Source organism: Rhinatrema bivittatum, chromosome 10, assembly GCF_901001135.1.
Source record: "Rhinatrema bivittatum chromosome 10, aRhiBiv1.1, whole genome shotgun sequence".
NCBI lineage: Eukaryota > Metazoa > Chordata > Amphibia > Gymnophiona > Rhinatrematidae > Rhinatrema > Rhinatrema bivittatum.
The window spans coordinates 19,392,262-19,412,793 of NC_042624.1; the positions used below are offsets into that span (position 1 = coordinate 19,392,262).

At 41.3% G+C, this 20,532-nt stretch overlaps 1 protein-coding gene across 2 annotated transcripts in view; it reads left to right on the top strand.

The window, feature by feature from the left end:
- Positions 1–20,532, top strand: part of UAP1 (UDP-N-acetylglucosamine pyrophosphorylase 1) — a 167,992-nt gene that overhangs the window by 49,831 nt on the left and 97,629 nt on the right. For both annotated transcript variants that reach the window (XM_029618105.1, XM_029618106.1), the window contains exons 5-6: positions 318–490; positions 9,241–9,434. In XM_029618105.1, the coding sequence (XP_029473965.1) occupies positions 318–490; positions 9,241–9,434 (367 nt within the window). The remainder of the gene's footprint in view (positions 1–317; positions 491–9,240; positions 9,435–20,532) is intronic.

The following is a 20,532-nucleotide window of genomic DNA, read 5'->3' on the forward strand; positions in this document are numbered from 1 at the left end:
AAATATTTTTATTCACAGGTCATTTTATATTTCCAACGGAATATTAAAGTCTTTGATTTGGGTGAATTGAGCCCATTATATATAGTATAAATGGCCACTTGCTTCTCTTGAAATAAGAATAGCTTTCTTTAGTTATTTAGCATTGTCACATCAGAACTCTTGTTCTCTTATCAGACTGTTGTGAGAAATCTTAGGAATGCTATCAAACCATCAATCACATCTTTCAAAATTTATCTGATTTTTCAGGCCACACTCACTGAGATACTAGTGACTCGCCTGCACATTCAACACAACTTTTATTTTTCTTCTCCCCACAGATGGCAATGGTGGTCTTTACCGGGCCCTTGGATCTCAGCAAGTCCTGAAGGATATGGAGCGCAGAGGCATAGAGTACATTCACGTGTATTGTGTAGATAACATTTTAGTCCGAGTGGCTGATCCGGTGTTCATGGGTTTCTGTGTGCAGAAGGGAGTGGATTGTGGCGTGAAGGTAAGGTAGACTTCACTGCTTTTTTTTCATGAATTTAGCTACCAAAATATGATTTACAAAGGGAATATATATTTGCATTATGTTTTTCTCCCTGCCCCTGGACCAGTATGGCTGCTAGAGCAAAACTCAACTAGGCACTTCAACATTGTCTGCAACACATACTTTCTTCACAGTAGCATGAATTGCATCTTCATGTTTATGTAATCCTTACTTGGGGGATTTAGTCCCAAGGGCACACTAACTTATTTTTTAGGGCTGTTCCGGCTAGCGTTTCTCCCATCACTTTACTCTGTCCCAAGGGTGGAATCCTTTTTATGGCGGGAAACTCTTGCTTATGGTCCAGGCAATGGTGTGTGTATCTCTCTGTATGGTATTAACTATTGTATGATCTAAAGTCAAAATGCTATGATCCCAAAACAATCAATTTTAACAGTGTGAATACACAACATAGTATTGAAATTGTCTTAGCAGAAGACTTCATACAAGGCATACATTTATAATGCTAATTAGCACGTAGTATACCAGCAGTATAATCATAGGTCTGATGGTGTCAGGTTCAACTTTTTTAAAGATTTTTCTTTTTGCTCAAGTGAGAAATAATATGGCCCGTATTATTGAAGCTTCAATATGCTGCTATCGCACTTTCACATATCACTGGCCCTTGATGAAGGCTTTTGAAGCCGAAACGCGGTCCGTGTCGGGCTTGGCGCTGTGTACGACCTCACGACCATGTCTCAGCTGTTTCTTCGATCACACTAAGCTAAGTGCAATTTTGCAAATTCTGCAAATCCTAATACGGGCCATATTATTTCTCACGAGCAAAAAGAAAAATCTTAAAAAAAGTTGAACCTGACACCATCAGACCTATGATTATACTGCTGGTATACTACGTGCTAATTAGCATTATAAATGTATGCCTTGTATGAGGTCTTCTGCTAAGACAATTTCAATACTATGTTGTGTATTCACACTGTTAAAATTGATTAATGTTTTGGGATCATAGCATTTTGACTTTAGATCGTGCTGTGCTGCTATTCCCTCCCCGATATTGGATGCTATAGGATAGTGTTGTTCACAATTAACTATTGTATCCCAGGGTGTGAGATGCTGGGACAAACCGGGAAGGAAAAAGCTCTAGGTATTAAATATTTACTGATTCTTTATCCATTAAAGTCCATTTTAAATAAAGATGAATTTACAGCTGACAGATGTACAAAGGTTTTATTCTCTTCTGGGTAGGCATCTTTTATCTCAGGTATGGTGTTCTGTTGGATGAAGTCTTTAGAACATGGGAAACCAGGCTATTCCAGCCCTGGAACCTTGTGGGAGAGGGTGATTCAAAATCTCCTCACAAACAAAATCCGAATATTGGCTCTCTGAAAAATCTCTCATAAGAACATATGTCATACTGGGTCAGACCAAAGGTCCATCAAACCCAGTGTCCTGTTTCCAACAGTGGCCAGTCCAAGTCGCAAGTACCCAAACACTAGACAGATCACAAGTTATTGCTTATTACAGTTATAACAGTTTATGGATTTATTAAGAGCAACAAAAAACACAAAAGGAATCGCCACCCACATTCACTAATCACACCGTTTATGTCAAGATTAAATCATTTAAAGTAGTAAATTGATAGAAACAGGACTGCATCAGCAAGCCTTTGTCAACGTTCACAATAAACTTATTGAGACGTCCGGTCTTCTCGATCATTTGCAGCCTGTTTTTTCGGAAAGTTTTTAAAGCCCACAGTAACTGCTTCTCATCGGGGCAATGCAGAATTCAAAAGCCAAAATATTCAAGAGCCCACGGCGAATATCTCTCATAGGGGCAAAGCTGAATTCAAAGAACAATGTCTCTAGCAACGAATTTTCAATGCGCTGAAGTTGAGGTATTATTATGGGATGACATAGCACATTCAAATCGCAGACACTTGATCAGATCACATTCATTCAAACAACATCGTACCGATGCCTTCTTATAAACAGGTGCCTGGGATGCCAACTCAACAGCGGCCGTGTTTCGCAGCCTGCCGGCTGCTTCTTCAGGAGTCTAATTTCTAAACGATAAATACCATAACAAAAAATCAGCATGTATAACTTCGTAAAAGCTAGTACTTAACTGACAACGGTGCGGTCACCTATTAGAAGTAGGACCGAAGTCTCAAGTCATCCTCTCCAACAAAACGCCGAGCTAGAGACCGCATCCAACTAGTCTGACTAATTAAATAGCCCGCTCTTTAGCGGACGTCATGACGTCATACAAGACGTGTGCGATCGTCAGAACTGGGATGTGAAGGCGAGAACTCATCATAAAAAGACATTCAACTCCAATGCATTATTGAGACCCTGAGGATGGACAGTGTTTAATCGGTGAATCCATTTTTGTTCAGCTTGAAGCAGCTTCTTGTCAAAGTCTCCGCCTCGCCAGGAGGGAATCAGCTGTTCCAATACACAGACTCTTAAACTTTCAAAGGTGTGTGCAAAATCCATACAATGGGTGACCAAAGGAGCAGTGATTCTACGCGATTTCAACACAGATACATAAGGAGCAAGAAAAAAAATCTACAAATTGTGAAAGAGGTTCTAGGAGAGAACCTTTACTGGAAACTATCGGACGTCCCGGAGGGTTAATAATATTTTTGTGGATTTTAGGTAAAGTATAAAAAACTGGAACCTGTGAATGCTTACGGAGGAGAAATGAAACTTCTTGAGGTGTTAAAAAACCGGCTTCAGATCCAGTTTTGACCAAAGATTCAATCTCAGAAAAAATCAATTCAGTGGGATTGGACGGTAGAGCTTTGTAAAACTTGGAATCACTTAATTGTCGGGTAATTTCTGTGGAATATTGCTCACGATTCATTAAGACAATTTTGCCTCCTTTGTCTGCAGGTTTTATTATAAGATGTTCCTTAGTGCGCAAAGTTTTCAGCGCCACTGCTTCAGCCTTAGTAACGTTGGAATAAGAACGTTGACAAGAAAACTGGGACCTAATGTCTGTAAGGGTCTTTTGATAGAAGGTTTGAATAATAGCATCCGGGGGGCCAGGGGGGCACCAGGTGGATTTGTTCCGCCGGATAGATAAGTCCGGACCACTAGGCTGTAAAACAAAAAAATGTTTAATGAACAATTTCCTAACAAATTTGTATAGAGCCACTTCTGTTTCAAACAGATCAGCTTTTGGAGTGGGGATAAAGGTCAATCCTTTGTTCAAAATTTGAATTTGGCTAGGGGATAACTGGATGTCAGATAAATTCAATATCAGGGATTGCGTTGGGCTTGTGATCGTGTCTGACGAGATGGTGGTGGGTCGTCTGACCAGGTGCCTCTCCTCCCTCTTGTGAAGCGAGTGCGTCCTCGTCCTCGACCTAAAAAACGACTGTCCGTCGAAAAATCTCTTCTTTGTCCAGTTCCCCTAGATTGATTAGCAAAATCATCTCCTGACGATTCATCACTCGCTGAATCAAAAGTGACTTTATTAGGTCTGGATCTTTTCTTTGTTTCGTCCATCCAGGGGTAAACATACCCCTGGGTGTAGTCACGTTCATCTCGTTGTAATTTTTCTAATTTGGACTGCTTCAAATCAGAACGAAATTTCTCAATTGATTCAGTTAATTTGTTCAGTTGTTCAGTGTATTGATCAATTACAGTATTGGCAGACAGCTGATCTTTAATCAAGGTAATTTCTTCTTGAAGTTCCTTATCTTTAGTCTGTGCTGTCTTAATTATCAGGATCATTAAATCTAAGCTACATTTATTCAGGATTGCATTCCAATCCTGAACAAAACTCGGATCTTCATTGTATAAATGAGGTGCCTTAATCATCCTCAAGCCTCGAGGAATACGTTGTGATCGGCAGTACTCTAAAAGAGTATCCGCATGTAAACAGCCTCTTACAGAACGTCTCAACAATTTAGATAATAATGTCCATTGATCAGGATCAGAAGAGGACTCAGTAGATGTAAAAATCGATGGTCTCGCTAGCAGTTCTTGTAACTCAGTTTCAGAGAAACTTAAAGTCTTTAAGGTCTCTACATTGGCCATGCTCATATATAATGACACAGCATGACGTCCGCTAAAGAGCGGGCTATTTAATTAGTCAGACTAGTTGGATGCGGTCTCTAGCTCGGCGTTTTGTTGGAGAGGATGACTTGAGACTTCGGTCCTACTTCTAATAGGTGACCGCACCGTTGTCAGTTAAGTACTAGCTTTTACGAAGTTATACATGCTGATTTTTTGTTATGGTATTTATCGTTTAGAAATTAGACTCCTGAAGAAGCAGCCGGCAGGCTGCGAAACACGGCCGCTGTTGAGTTGGCATCCCAGGCACCTGTTTATAAGAAGGCATCGGTACGATGTTGTTTGAATGAATGTGATCTGATCAAGTGTCTGCGATTTGAATGTGCTATGTCATCCCATAATAATACCTCAACTTCAGCGCATTGAAAATTCGTTGCTAGAGACATTGTTCTTTGAATTCAGCTTTGCCCCTATGAGAGATATTCGCCGTGGGCTCTTGAATATTTTGGCTTTTGAATTCTGCATTGCCCCGATGAGAAGCAGTTACTGTGGGCTTTAAAAACTTTCCGAAAAAACAGGCTGCAAATGATCGAGAAGACCGGACGTCTCAATAAGTTTATTGTGAACGTTGACAAAGGCTTGCTGATGCAGTCCTGTTTCTATCAATTTACTACTTTAAATGATTTAATCTTGACATAAACGGTGTGATTAGTGAATGTGGGTGGCGATTCCTTTTGTGTTTTTTGCTGTTAAGTTTCGACAGGGTCGCGATTTTTTGCTCTTTGTTTGGTTGCTTTATTAAGAGCAAGCCATACTGGGTCAGACCAAGGGTCCATCCAGCCCAGCATCCTGTTTCCAACAGTGGCCAATCCAGGCCATAAGAACCTGGCAAGTACCCAAAAATTAAGTCTATTCCATGTTACCGTTGCTAGTAATAGTAGTGGCTATTTTCACCTTAATAAATAGCAGGTAATGGACTTCTCCTCCAAGAACTTATCTGATCCTTTTTTAAACACAGCTATACTAACTGCACTAACCACATCCTCTGGCAACAAATTCCAGAGTTCAATTGTGCGTTGAGTGTAAAAGAACTTTCTCCGATTAGTTTTAAATGTGCCACATGCTAACTTCATGGAGTGCCCCCTAGTCTTTCTATTATCCGAAAGAGTAAATAACCGATTCATATCTATCTGTTCTAGACCTCTCATGATTTTAAACACCTCTATCATATCCCCCCTCAGCCATCTCTTCTCCAAGCTGAAAAGTCCTAACCTCTTTAGTCTTTACTCATATGGGAGCTGTTCCATTCCCCTTATCATTTTGGTAGCCCTTCTCTGTACCTTCTCCATCTCAATTATATCTTTTTTGAGATGCGGCGACCAGAATTGTACACAGTATTCAAGGTGCAGTCTCACCATGGAGCGATACAGAGGCATTATGATACTTTCCGTTTTATTCACCATTCCCTTTCTAATAATTCCCAACATTCTGTTTGCTTTTTTGACTGCCGCAGCACACTGAACCGACTATTTCAATGTGTTATCCACTATGACGCCTAGATCTTTCTTGGGTTGTAACACCTAATATGGAACCTAACATTGTGTAACTATAGCATGGGTTATTTTTCCATACATGTGTCACCTTGCACTTATCCATTCTCTAGGAACTTATCCAAACCTTTTTTAAAACCCAGTTACAGTAACTAGTGTAACCAGGTTCTTATGGCCTGGATTGGCCACTGTTTGAAACAGGATGCTGGGCTTGATGGATCTTTGGCCTGACCCAGTATGGCATGTTCTTATGTTCACATCCTCTTGACAATGAATTTCAGAGCTTAACTTACATTACATTAACTTGTTCAACTTCTTTCATGGTTTTGTAGACATCTATCTCATTCTCCCTCAGTTGTCTCTTCTCCAAACTGAACAACCCTAACTTCTTTAGCCTTTCCTCATAGGGTAGCCATTCCATGCCCCTTATTTTGGTCGCCTTTCTCTGCACTTTCTCCAGTGCAGCTATATACTTTTTGAGATGCAGTGACCAGAACGGCGCACAATATTCAAGGTGCGGTCTCACCATGGAGCAATACAGAGGCAGCATGACATCCTCAGTTTTATTTTCCATTCATTTCTTAAGTCCTATCATTCTGTTAGCTTTTTTTGATCGCCACAGCACACTCTGTGACTGCTGCTTTACTATCACTGGTGCTTGTCCCATCTAGGGTGTAGATTAATGCTCACAGGTCTTTAGCCCTTGTCCTTTGTCAGGGGGAGCCTTTTCCAATGAGTGCAAGGTTTAAGCAGGAGTCCCTTCTGGAAAAAATCAGGATACATCTTGACTATCAAAAAATCTCACACTGAAGGATCTATCACTTGTTTGCCTCACCTAGGGTGTAGAGTGGGCTCACAGGTCTTCACGTCTCTGGGTTGAGAGCCTTTTTGCCCCAAAGGGAATCTGGCAAAAATCTCACTGCAGCTAAATACAAGACAACCCTTTGGCAGGGTATATACTGAGAGGAACCTCTTGAAAATAAAGTTCCTGATGAGGCTGGGTTACCTCACCAGAGTGTGGGAAAACTGCAACCTCACTGCTCTGAATCTAAATCCAAATGACTCCAAGGAACACTAAAATGGCTGCTCAAAATAGGATGAGGCATCCAATCCAAACCCTCCATGTTGGGAGGGTGTGAAAGAGATGGAAGGCTCATAGATAATGGGTTGTATGCAGGGACCTAGTGACATCTAGTGGCCAACCCATAGGGGTACCACACCTTTATATTTTTTCCTCCATTTATTTGTGACATTCTGACCAGGGCACTTTAAAGTAATGCTTGTACAACATATGAAATGCTATAAAGTGGTGTTTACCTGGTGGGTTTTTTTTTTTTAATAAGTAATTTCACTCAAATTAGGGTACAACAACTTAGAATAGCAGTATACATTGGAGGTCAGGAGTAACTTTAGTAAATGGAAAATTCTGTCAGACAGGCATTATCAACACATGGGTAATATCTGAAGGCAGACATGGACCCATGTCTGAGTTCAGTAAAAGTTATACTGAGCACACAAGGAGGTTGTTTGTTGCCTCCCTTATCCCTACATTTGTTTTCTTCATTTGAGCTATCAAACGGTCAAGTTCCCAGTCTCTACTTGAGATTTTATTTATTCTATTTAATTGATTTAGTTTTGTATATTTTTATTGTACATCGTAGGCTTACCATGGTAAGATTTGCAATCAAGCAAGTATTAAATAAACAGGCTGATTCTTTGGCTTGATTCTGCCTCTGCTGCAGCAGCCTCCCAACACAACTTTCTTGTTCTTTTTAAAAAAAAAAAAAATCAGGAAGAATGCAGTTAGCAGACTTAAGGCTGGCATTTAGAAGCAGCAGATTTTTTTTAATTTGTTTTTTATCTACCGACATTCAACTAAAGTCATCACATCGGTTTACATATAAATATCCATTACATATTCTTATTTGATTTACTGTTGCTGGCTGGTCCTGTAACATGATACCTCCTCTTGCTACAGCTGTGGTAGGATATATTTGAGGGTGCAACAGCACTGTGCCTCAAAAATGGAGGCTATGTGGAAGGAGCAGTCAAGTAAGAGCCCAAAGCCCCCTGTGCTAGATAGGGCAGCAGCACTCCTCCTTTTCTCAGAGCAAGATGTCTATGTACTTGTGGTGCAAGAAGTTGAAGTGGGATTTTTCTCTTCCTTTTTCCTACGACGTGTAAAGTTTCCCCTCTGTGGTGCTGATTCCTGGATCCATCACATGTCGGGGGTTGAGTACAGTGCAGCTTGCTGAGGCACGGAGAAAAGCTCCAGAGAGAACTGAGGGATCCCTTCGGGCCAGTCTCTTTTGGCACTGAAGAAGCCAGCGCTAACAACTCGAGGTTCTGAGGGAGCAGTTCAGTCTTCTACACGTAGATGGGAGGTTGCTTCCTCTGACACATTCTTATGGTACCGAGCCTTCTGTTATATCCAGCACAGACACTGATCAGGGGCCGTCCATTTCTTTGGTGCAGAGTGCCTCCTTGGTTCAGCCTACAGACTATTTGCTTGTTGGAGTAGAGGGCTTCAGCACATAAGCACGAGTTCTAGTATAGCACAGAATAGTCTAATCAGCACGGCCAGTTAGATCTGGTGCTGGCCTGTGAGAGGTGTCAACACAACCGGCGTGGAGCATGTCTCTGCCACTTCTCCAGCTACAGCTGTGACCTCAAATTCCCACTTAAACACAGCTGGGAGCAAAGCCTCAACTCGCTTGCTCCCGCTAATCCAGCACTGATTCTGTCTTCTAACACTGGAAGCTTATGCTACCCATAGTTTGTTTGCAGTGCTAAGAATAAGCTTATTCTTCTATCACTAAAAGCTCAAACTAAGGGTAGCATACAGTGCTACAAGACAGAAGCAGATTCTGTATTTTATTAATTTCTGCCTACATACAGTCTTTACTTCTCTAAACATTCTACTGTTGACAGTAAGCAAATTCCATGAGATCTGTGCAATGAGCTTAGCTTGGCCTTAGAAAAAGCACAAGTCAAAGGGCAGCTTTCTAAAATTCTTCCAGTACTAGAGGCTCCTGGATTTCATATTCACTGCCACCACAGTATTTTATTGGCATTTCTTTCTAGAGTACTTTGACTTTTTTTTTGGGGGGGGGGGGGCATTGTTGGTCAATAGTACTGTCTTGTATACTGATTTTTACTAAACGTTTTGCCATGGTTCAAACAGGTGGTAGAGAAGACAAATCCCACAGAGCCTGTAGGAGTAGTCTGCAAAGTGGATGGTGTCTATCAGGTAGTGGAATACAGCGAGATCACGCTTGCAACAGCACAGAAACGAACTGCAGATGGAAGACTGATGTTCAATGCAGGCAACATTGCCAACCATTTCTTCACACTGGCATTTCTCAGAGACATTGTCAAGTATGTAAAGTTTCTGGGGAGTGTTAAACTAACAGATTATGTAAATAGCTTAACAAGGGAGACTAATTTTGAGATGAGTATGAAAAGGAAATACTTCTGCTTTCTTGTTAGGGGGATGCAAGTTAACATTGGAAATTTGTAGAGAATGGTTTTTGTTTTTGTTTGCTTGTTTTTTCCATTCCCCTCCCATGTTTGTCACTGCTTTGTCCTTCCCTCTCAGCAGCCAGTACATTCATTTTCTCCTTATGCCAACTTTAGGTGGTTTATCTCAATTTTGTTCAACTTTATTTTTTAATACATGGAAGATTGAGCGACTGAAGCAGAGTAGATGGCGTTGTCCTGCACGAAAGCGGGAGCAAGGAATCTGACAATTACAAACCCATTAGTCTAACCCCTGTAGGGGAAAAACTATGGAAAGAATACTAAAGAATAACAATACAGACACCAGACAGCATGGTTTCCGAAGGGGAAGTTACTATTAGACAAACTTGAGAATTCTTTAAGGTGACAGAAGTACTGGATTGGAGATGTGCAGTAAACATTGCCTATCTAGACTTCAATAAGATTTTTGATTCTGTACCGCATAGACATAAGCAAGGTGAACAGTAGGGAGTTGGACAGAATGTTATAAATTGGGTGAGGAATTAGTTGAGCTGCAGGATGTAGGGAATGGTCAATAGAATCCACTTGAGAAGGCAAAGTGACTAGTGGGGTATCCAGGACTCGATGTTAGGACTGGTTCTAACTTGTTCATCTGAGGCACTAATTTGGGAATTCATATTGATGGGAACACAATTGTTAAATGCCTTCCGATTCCTATCTGCTAGAAATACAAACCAGATAGTCAGTACAATTTAAAGAAGAAAGTAAAGACTCTAAAATCTGTTATCATCCATTTGGGGGACCAATGACCTTGATAGGAATGGCATCCAGATACTACAGAGATTTCGAGAAATTGGGTAAACAGATTGGACACATGGCAAAAACTATATTGCCTTTTCAGAAATGCTACCTGTTCATGGAAAGAGGAAGGAAAAGCTAAGTCATATACACAGATTTTAATAATCGCTCAAAATCTGGTGTAAGGAAGGTTTGGACATATTGGGAGCTGGGACCATATATGGACAGTAAAAAGCTTTATAATAAAGATGACTTACATCTGTCTGTAGCAGGAAAAAAGATTCTAAATGAGAAATTCATATGTCATAAGGCATTTAAACTAAAGAACGGGACGGCAGAAGGAAGATGGAATGTCACCCCTGACAAATACAGAAGGGGCTGGAAAAATTAACAAAGATCTGCTTGGGTATGTCAGTAAAGGTGTCTGGGAAGAGCACCAAGCTGAGTGAGAGATGGGAAAGAGGGAGGAAGTGATTATCATTGGGTGAGATGGCTGCCTAAGTCTGAGGTTCCTATCCCGAATCTGCCATAATCCCCATTTATCGAGCACCCAGAGCATTTCTATTGTAGCTAGCATGCTTATCTAGCTGGAATCTGAAGTGTGTATGACGTCGCAGAAAAAACAAGTAGATTTAAAACACTTCTTGTTTACGGGTGCTGCAGCAGCCAGTGCCATTGGGCCCAAAGAGGAAATGGCACAGGAACAAGAAGCTGCAGAGGTAGACTGTGATCACAGTGATGTGGCTAAGGATGGCGCATGGATGCATGTGGAATTTTGTGCCTGGTTACATGATCTCTGCAGTGACATGGTGGGCCTCAAAAAAGAAATTGAGGAGAATGGTGGTAGAAATGAGGAGCGATGTCTCCCAATTGGGGCACCACATGGAGGAGTCTGAATCCCATTTGGACGAACAGGCCACTGATTTGAATCATTGGAGGGAGGCATAGAGAGCTGATACAGGCCAATGAGTTCTTATTCCATCTGGAGGACATGGAAAATAAGTCTCAACGGGCAAATTTGAGGTTTAGGGGAGAGCCAGAGGATTCTGAATTTTTAGATTGTTTTCAATATTATCTAGCATTTGTGTGGCTGTGCTGGAGTTGTATGGAGGAACAGTGGTGGCTCCTGTGACTAAATTGGAAAGAGCCCACAGATCCCTGGCGTGGCCCCACAATAATCTGCCCCGAAACATCATTGCCTGCTTTCAGTTTCTTGCTAAAGGTAAAAGTGCAAATGCGGCTAGGAGAGCTGACCACCAATGTGGAAAGGCAGTAGACTTGAGATATATCAAGATTTGGCCTTTACCACCATTTGTAAAAGAAGGGAACTCAGGGACATAGTTATGCAGCTCCATTAGCATAATATAAAATATAGATGGCAATTCCCTTGGTCTGTTCCACAATCAGTGTGGGGTAACCTAGCGTAAAAACCGTACAAGAGGCAGCGGATATAATAAAAGCAGCTGGGTTGGAGACTTTGCAGCCTGAAGCAGTGGCAAGGTGGCAAGCTGCCTTTACCCAACGAATGGGTAAAGGCAGCAGAGAAGGTTGTGGTACCAGTTGGATGGATTATCATCAAAGGAGGCCCTGAACTGCATAGCTTGGATCAGACAGGGTTTGGTGCTCTTTTTAGGAAATGTTTCTTAATGACTTTGGGGATGGAGGGGACTTGGCATATTTTAGTTCTCTTCTAATGTGCTGTATTTGAGGATTTGGGAAGGGGAAGGAAGGTGTGGCATCTGTTAGGATGGCTTTACTCCTCCTAGGAGGGGATCCATGGGGGAAGATCAATGGACAAGAACATAAGAACATAACATAAGAAAATGCCATACTGGGTCAGACCAAAGGTCCATCAAGCCCAGCATCCTGTTTCCAACAGTGGCCAATCCAGGCCATAAGAACCTGGCAAGTACCCAAAAACTAAGTCTATTCCATGTTAACATTGCTAATGGCAGTGGCTATTCTCTAAGTGAGCTTAATAGCAGGTAATGGACTTCTCCTCCAAGAACTTATCCAATCCTTTTTTAAACACTGCTATACTAACTGCACTAACCACATCCTCTGGCAACAAATTCCAGAGTTTAATTGTGCGTTGAGTAAAAAAGAACTTTCTCCGATTAGTTTTAAATGTGCCCCATGCTAACTTCATGGAGTGCCCCCTAGTCTTTCTACTATCCGAAAGAGTAAATAACCAATTCACGTCTACCCGTTCTAGACCTCTCATAATTTTAAACATTTCTATCATATCCCCCCTCAGCCGTCTCTTCTCCAAGCTGAAAAGTCCTAACCTCTTTAGTCTTTCCTCATAGGGGAGATGTTCCATTCCCCTTATCATTTTGATAACACTTCTCAGTACCTTCTCCATCGCAATTATATCTTTTTTGAGATGCGGCGACCAGAATTGTACACAGTATTCAAGGTGCGGTCTCACCATGGAGCGATACAGAGGCATTATGACATTTTCCGTTTTATTCACCATTCCCTTTCTAATAATTCCCAACATTGTTTGCTTTTTTGACTGCCGCAGCACACTGAACCGACGATTTCAATGTGTTATCCACTATGACGCCTAGATCTCTTTCTTGGGTTGTAGCACCTAATATGGAACCCAACATTGTGTAATTATAGCATGGGTTATTTTTCCCTATATGCATCACCTTGCACTTATCCACATTAAATTTCATCTGCCATTTCGATGCCCAATTTTCCAGTCTCACAAGGTCTTCCTGCAATTTATCACAATCTGCTTGTGATTTAACTGCTCTGAACAATTTTGTGTCATCTGCAAATTTGATTATCTCACTCGTATTTCTTTCCAGATCATTTATAAATATATTGAAAAGTAAGGGTCCCAATACAGATCCCTGAGGCACTCCACTGTCCACTCTCTTCCACTGAGAAAATTGTCAATTTAATCCTATTCTCTGTTTCCTGTCTTTTAGCCAGTTTGCAATCCATGAAAGGACATCGCCACCTATCCCATGACTTTCTACTTTTCCTAGAAGCCTCTCATGAGGAACTTTGTCAAACGCCTTCTGAAAATCCAAGTATACTACATCTACCGATTCACCTTTATCCACGTGTTTATTAACTCCTTCAAAAAAGTGAAGCAGATTTGTGAGGCAAGACTTGCCCTGGGTAAAGCCATGCTGACTTTGTTCCATTAAACCATGTCTTTCTATATGTTCTGAGATTTTGATGTTTAGAACACTTTCCACTATTTTTCCTGGCACTGAAGTCAGGCTAACTGGTCTGTAGTTTCCCGGTTCGCCCCGGAGCCCTTTTTAAATATTGGGGTTACATTTGCTATCCTCCAGTCTTCAGGTACAATGGATGATTTTAATGATAGGTTACAAATTTTTACTAATAGGTCTGAAATTTCATTTTTTAGTTCCTTCAGAACTCTGGGGTGTATACCATCCGGTCCAGGTGATTTACTACTCTTCAGTTTGTCAATCAGGCCTACCACATCTTCTAGGTTCACCGTGATTTGATTCAGTCCATCTGAATCATTACCCATAAATACCTTCTCCACTATGGGTACCTCATACGAAGCAAAGAAATCATTTAATCTTTCTGCAATGGCCTTATCTTCTCTAAGTGCCCTTTTAACCCCTCGATCATCTAACGGTCCAACTGAATCCCTCACAGGTTTTCTGCTTCGGATATATTTAAAGAAGTTTTTACTGTGAGTTTTTGCCTCTACAGCCAACTTCTTTTCAAATTCTCTCTTAGCCTGTCTTAACAATGTCTTACATTTAACTTGCCAATGTTTATGCTTTATCCTATTTTCGTCTGTTGGATCCTTCTTCCAATTTTTGAATGAAGATCTTTTGGCTACAATAGCTTCTTTCACCTCCCCTTTTAACCATGCCGGTAATCGTTTTGCCTTCTTTCCACCTTTCTTAATGTGTGGAATACATTTAGACTATGCTTCTAGAATGGTATTTTTTAACAATGACCACGCCTCTTGGACATTTTTTACTTTTGTAGCTGCTCCTTTCAGTTTTTTTCTAACAATTTTTCTCATTTTATCAAAGTTTCCCTTTTGAAAGTTTAGCACGAGAGCCTTGGATTTGAACACTGTTCCTCTTCCAGTCATTAAATCAAATTTGATCATATTATGATCACTATTGCCAAGCGGCCCCACCACCGTTACCTCTCTCACCAAGTCCTGTGCTCCACTGAGAATTAGATCTAAAATTACTCCCTCTCTCGTCGGTTCCTGAACCAATTGCTCCATAAAGCTATCATTTATTCCATCCAGGAATGTTATCTCTCTAGCGTGTCCCGATGATACATTTACCCAGTCAGTATTGGGGTAATTGAAGTCTAAGAAACCACAATGGGCGAGATCTGCACTTCAGGCAATATCGCAAAGTACAAATAATGCAGATGTGTGTTCAATCCTAACAGAATACTCTGAAAGGCATATTAAGGTTAAGAAATTTTAATATTTCCATTTGGCAACTCCACAGTTTTATACGAACACCAGCTTAATGGCGTCCCCCGACACGGTCCCGTGTTTCGCCGCGGGCTGCATCGGGGGGGATCGCCATACAATAATTCACAAAAGAACTGGCAACAGCATTCAGATAGTAACAGGGAGCGCTCCCTGTTACTATCTGAATGCTGTTGCCAGTTCTTTTGTGAATTCCTGTATGGCGATCCCCCCCGATGCAGCCCGCGGCGAAACATGGGACCGTGTCAGGGGACGCCATTAAGCTGGTGTTCGTATAAAACTGTGGAGTTGCCAAATGGAAATATTAAAATTTCTTAACCTTAATACGCCTTTCAGAGTATTCTGTTAGGATTGAACACACATCTGCATTATTTGTACTTTGCGGTAATTGAAGTCTCCCATTATTACTGCACTACCAATTTGGTTAGCTTCCCTAATTTCTCTTAGCATTTCACTGTCCGTCTCACCATCTTGACCAGGTGGACGGTAGTATACCCCTATCACTATAGTCTTCCCCGACACACAAGGGATTTCTACCCATAAAGATTCAATTTAGTCTCATGCAGGATGTTTATCCTGTTGGACTCTATGCCATCCCGGACATAAAGTGCCACACCTCCTCCTGGGTGCTCCTCTCTGTCATTGCGATATAATTTGTACCCCGGTATAGCACTGTCCCATTGGTTCCTCTTTCCACCATGTCTCTGAGATGCCAATTAAGTCTGTCATCATTCACTGCTATACATTCTAATTCTCCCATCTTACTTCTTAGACTTCTGGCATTAGCATACAAACATTTCAAAGTTTGTTTTTTGTTTGTATTTTCATTCTGCTTTTTAATTGATAGGGATAAGTTAGAATTTTTTAGCTCAGGTGAGTTTTTAGTTACAGGCACTTGGACTATTTTTCTAATTATTGGAACCTCACTGTCGGGATGCCCTAATTCTAATGCATTATTAGTATCCTTTGAAGATACCTCTCTCCGAAACATGCGCTGCTGAGAGACTGTCAGCTTTCCCCTTTGTTCTAGATTAAAAGCTGCTCTATCTCCTTTTTAAAGGTTAGCGCCAGCAGTCTGGTTCCACCCTGGTTAAGGTGGAGCCCATCCCTTCGGAAGAGACTCCCCCTTCCCCAAAAGGTTCCCCAGTTCCTAACAAAACTGTTAGGAACTGGGGAACTGTTAGTGTAATATTATTGGAGGCTGATGTGTGGGTGGATGTTTTTGGGGATGTGTGGTTGGTAGGGTGCTGTGAGAGCTGTTGGGAGGCCTGTGTTAGAGGTTAGGAGGGGATTTTACACACAATGGCAGGGGACTTGAAATTGGCATCTATAAAACACTAAAGGCCTGAATTCTCTGGTTAAAAGGAAATTTATGTGCTCAAAGCCAATGAGATATTTTGTCAAGAAACACTTGACTATGCACAAGGAGTGGCTATTATAGGACAAGATGTTCTCCCAACAATGTTTTGGCGACTAGAGGTTGCAGGTATTGCAGGGTGGGCATATTCTCTCATTCTTTGCTGGTAGATGTTCAGGCTGTGTTGAGGATAAGCTGTATACAATGCTTAACTTGTATGCTCCCAGTTCTGATCAAGGACCTTTTCTAGACATTTCAAAGCTTCTGGAGAAGTGGGCATAGGGGCACCTTATCGGGGGTGATTTTAACATTTCAGGGTACCCTTATTTAGAAAGTACAGGCTCGGGGACTGGGGGCATGAAAAACATAGACAATCTCTTAACCTGATTGCGGACCGTGGTTTGGTTGATATTTGGAGGCTGAGGAATCCAATGGCTCAGAACTTTATATATTTTTCTCAAACTCACAAGTCATGTTCTCAGATTATTTTTTAATAGATAAAACGTTAGCGAGCAATATAGGAGAAGTGTATCTAGGGAACATCATGTGGTCAGATCACGTTCCAGTTTGGGTGTGACTGAAAATGAATAGTAGGGATGAGGGGGTAAGATATTGGCGGTTAAATGATAGGCTTTTAGATAAAATGTTTAATGAATCTCTTACAGAAGATGTACAAGAACATTTGTCAATAGCTCAAAGTAGGTAACATCTGGTACTCTCTGGGAGTGTCTGAAGGATGTAATTAGGGGCAAATTGATCTCAAGTGCCTCATTCCCCAAAAAGAAGAGGAAAAGACTTTTGCTTAATCAAAGGTTTATTAAACTTGAACTGAGTCACAAGAGGTCCCCGGAACACCATAGGTTGTAGAAACTGGAGGAAGTTAGGAATTTTGTGAGCTGGACTTAGCCAAAATAGTCTTGCAATTGGACTTAAGCAGAGGCACTTTGAGCTTGGTAATAAGACAGGGTGAGTGCTGGCGAGGGAGGCTGAGAGAAGACCACTCAAAACCATATTACCAAAATTAAAGAGTACATTTTTGTACATAACGGGAAATTAGTAAGATTTATACAGTTATATGAAGAATTGTATGATTCCAATGCACAAATTGGTATCCATCGGAATTGTACCAATTTGGGGAAACCAGGGAGAGGCTTAAATTACGGCGTTTGAAGTGTGCCAGGTAATTAAAGACTCGAAAGTGAGCAAAATACCAGGGCTTGATGGCTTTACCGCCAGGTTCTACAAAATTTCTGTTCTTATACAGCCATTGGTCCACATGTTTAACTCTCTGCGACGTGGTGGGACCATCTCCTTCCTATGTGCATTTAGTTGGGATTACCATTTTAGCAAAGGGGTTAGGGAGCCCACACTTTGTGATTCGTACAGCCCCATTTCTCTGATCAACATAGATCTAAAAATGTATCAAGGTATTAGTGTTACGGTTGGGAGGCGGTGGCTCCATCACTAATTCACTCAGATCAGTCTGGTTTTGTCCCAGGGCGGTTGGCGTCAGATAATGTTTGGAGGGTTTTGGAATTAATCTGTAAAGCTCAGCAGGGGAGAATACCAGCAGTACTGCAGAAAAAGCCATTGATAGAGTCCATTGGACATTTCTTTTCAGGGTGTTGGAAAAATGCAGCTAGGACAGGATTTTATTGGGTGGATTAAAGGGTTATATGACAATCCGCATGCATGTATTAAGGTCAATGGAGGATACCCTGCCATCTTTGAAATGAAGAGAGGAACCAGACAAGGGTGTCTGCTGCCCTCTCTTCTATTTGCACTATCGCTTGAACCCTTCACAGGAAGGATTTGACAAAACTCAGATTAGTGGTATAAAGATGGGGGGTTGATTACAAACACTCAGTGTTTGCTGATGACTTGATATTTTGTCACTGAGCTGGAAATTTCTTTTGTGGAGTTAAGCGAAATGAGAATGTTTGGCGAAATCTCTGGGTTTAAGGTTAACAAAGACAAGTCTGAGATTCTCAACGCATCTGTTCCTGAGAGGCGATTTGTCAAACTTGGTGGTAAACTTCCTTTTAGAGTTACCAAGAAATGGGTGAAGTATCTGGAGTTAAAATAGGATCGAGGAGCTATTTGGGTATAAATATGACTCCTTGGTGCTTGAGGTACAAATGGATTTGGTTAGATGGAAAAGGATGAACTTTTCATGGTTAGGAAGGGTGGCTATTTTTAAGATGAATATTCTACCAAGCTTTTGCTATTTCTTTCAGACGCTCCCAGTGCAGTCCCGGATGGACCCCTGACGATTTTGGAAGCGGAAGTTGTTTAGATTTATATGGAACCACAGGCCTCCACGGGTGTCCAGTAAAATCCTTTTATCGGGAAACTAAGAGGGGGACATGGAATACCTAATCTGAGGCAGTGGAAGTTAAGATGGGGGTAAATATCGCACAAACTGGTGTGGGAGGGTGGAACACTGGTTACTAAGGGATTATTGCCCTTTCCTAGGTTGATTCTGGAAGTATGGAGAAAGTGGAGGAGGCGGCTAGTGGGAGCTAAGTGTATTTCATCATACCTCATTCCTGTACCATAATGTTTTTGGTTTTTTAAGCCCAGGTTTGGAATCTAGTGTAATAGCGAGATGGAAAGGGAAGGTGATAACTAGGATGGAGCAGTTATGGGATGATCAGGGTCTGATGTCCTTAGATCACTTCTCCTATAATCAGCTAGCCTATTATTTTTGCGCAGAAATAAGTTCTGAATTGAGGAAGGGCAAAACACTTGTTCACAGAAACCTACAAAAGCAAGTGAGTTTAAAAGATTTTATGGGTTGTTAAATGGAGATCCTACCCCGAAAATGGATCAGCAAGCCTGGGAGGCAGATATGTGAGAGATTTTGGAGGATAGTGAATGGAAAATTGTGGTATGGAGTGTTGAACCTGGTGCAGGATATATGGTTGGGTACTCCCATCCTTAAGGGACCCTAAAGGATCCCAGCTGAGGTGGGGAATGATAGCAACGTCTGATGTTACAGATGTTTATAGCAACCAGGTGTGAGATTGCTTTTTGGTGACACAAACCAATAGTACCATCTATGGCAGATGTTTCCACTAGAATTGAGAGAGTATATTATATGGGGAAACTCATAGGCATATGAAATGATTGATTAAATAGCTTTGAGAAGATTTGGAGACACATGTAGTGGAAGGATAAATAATGGGAGTATAGGTGGGGTAGAAGCGGGTGTGGGGGGTATAGATCCTATTGAAGGGGAGCAGCAAGGGTTTTCGACTGAGGGGCTTGGTTGAGGGGGGAAGGGTAAAAAATTCAAAAGGGGTGGTTTATGTATTTTTGCTTGTAGATTTTGCTGGTTTGATAATGTGGTGTACTTCTCTAGTAAGGATTTGTTTGCTATGTTTGTTTAGATTTTTATATTCTGTTTTTCAACACTTCAAAGTAGATTACATTCAGGTTCTAAAATGCACACGGTGTGCGTAGGGTCCGGCCATGTGTGAAACCCTCTGATTTTATACGTGCACGGGTTTTAAAATCGGACCATTAGAGAATAGCCACTGCTATTACTGGCATCAGTAGCATGGGATCTACTTAGTGTTTGGGTACTTGCCAGGTACTTGTAGCCTGGATTGGCCACTGATGGAAACAGGATGCTGGGCTTGATGGACCCTTGGTTTGACCCAGTATAGCAATTTCTTATGATGATAGATACTGTGGGTATTTCCTTATGCTCAGAGGGCTCATGATCTAAGTTTGTATCTGAGGCAATGGGGAGAGTAAAGTGACTTGCCCAAGGTCACAAGGAGTGACAGTGGGACTTGAACCCCAGTTTGTAGCCTGCTGTTTCCACAAGGCTACTCCTCTGTATGCTTGAAATTATATGCCATGTTTTTGGCTGAATATACTGGTATACTGTCACTCAACTGCTGCTAATTTAATTATAAAAAATAAAAACGTGGGAAGAAAGGGAGAAGTGTTGCTCATTGGAGATCTTAATCTGCCAGATGTGAATTAGAGTTTCCCTGTGGAGTAAGACACTGGGTATTGGTGAAATCAACTTGAATGCACAAGAATTAGCTACTTATTTTCAAAATAAAAGTGAAACAGGCAGTCTGTAGGGGTACTTAGTACCAGTTGTCAACTCCTAAAATTCTGAGAATTATTCAATTATTTGGTCAACTTTCTGCCCATTAACTAAATCAAAACTGGGTGCTGTTCTGGCTGGAATAAAAACAATAAACTGTAAAATGGACCCTTGCCCCTTCTTGGCAGTAAGGAATTTGCTTCCTGTGTTGCAGAAAACATACTATTAATTCATCACTAGCTGAGAGAATAATTCCCTTAGAGTGGAAACAAGCTTTTATCCATCCAGTTTGGAAGGGTTTGACCCAAGATGC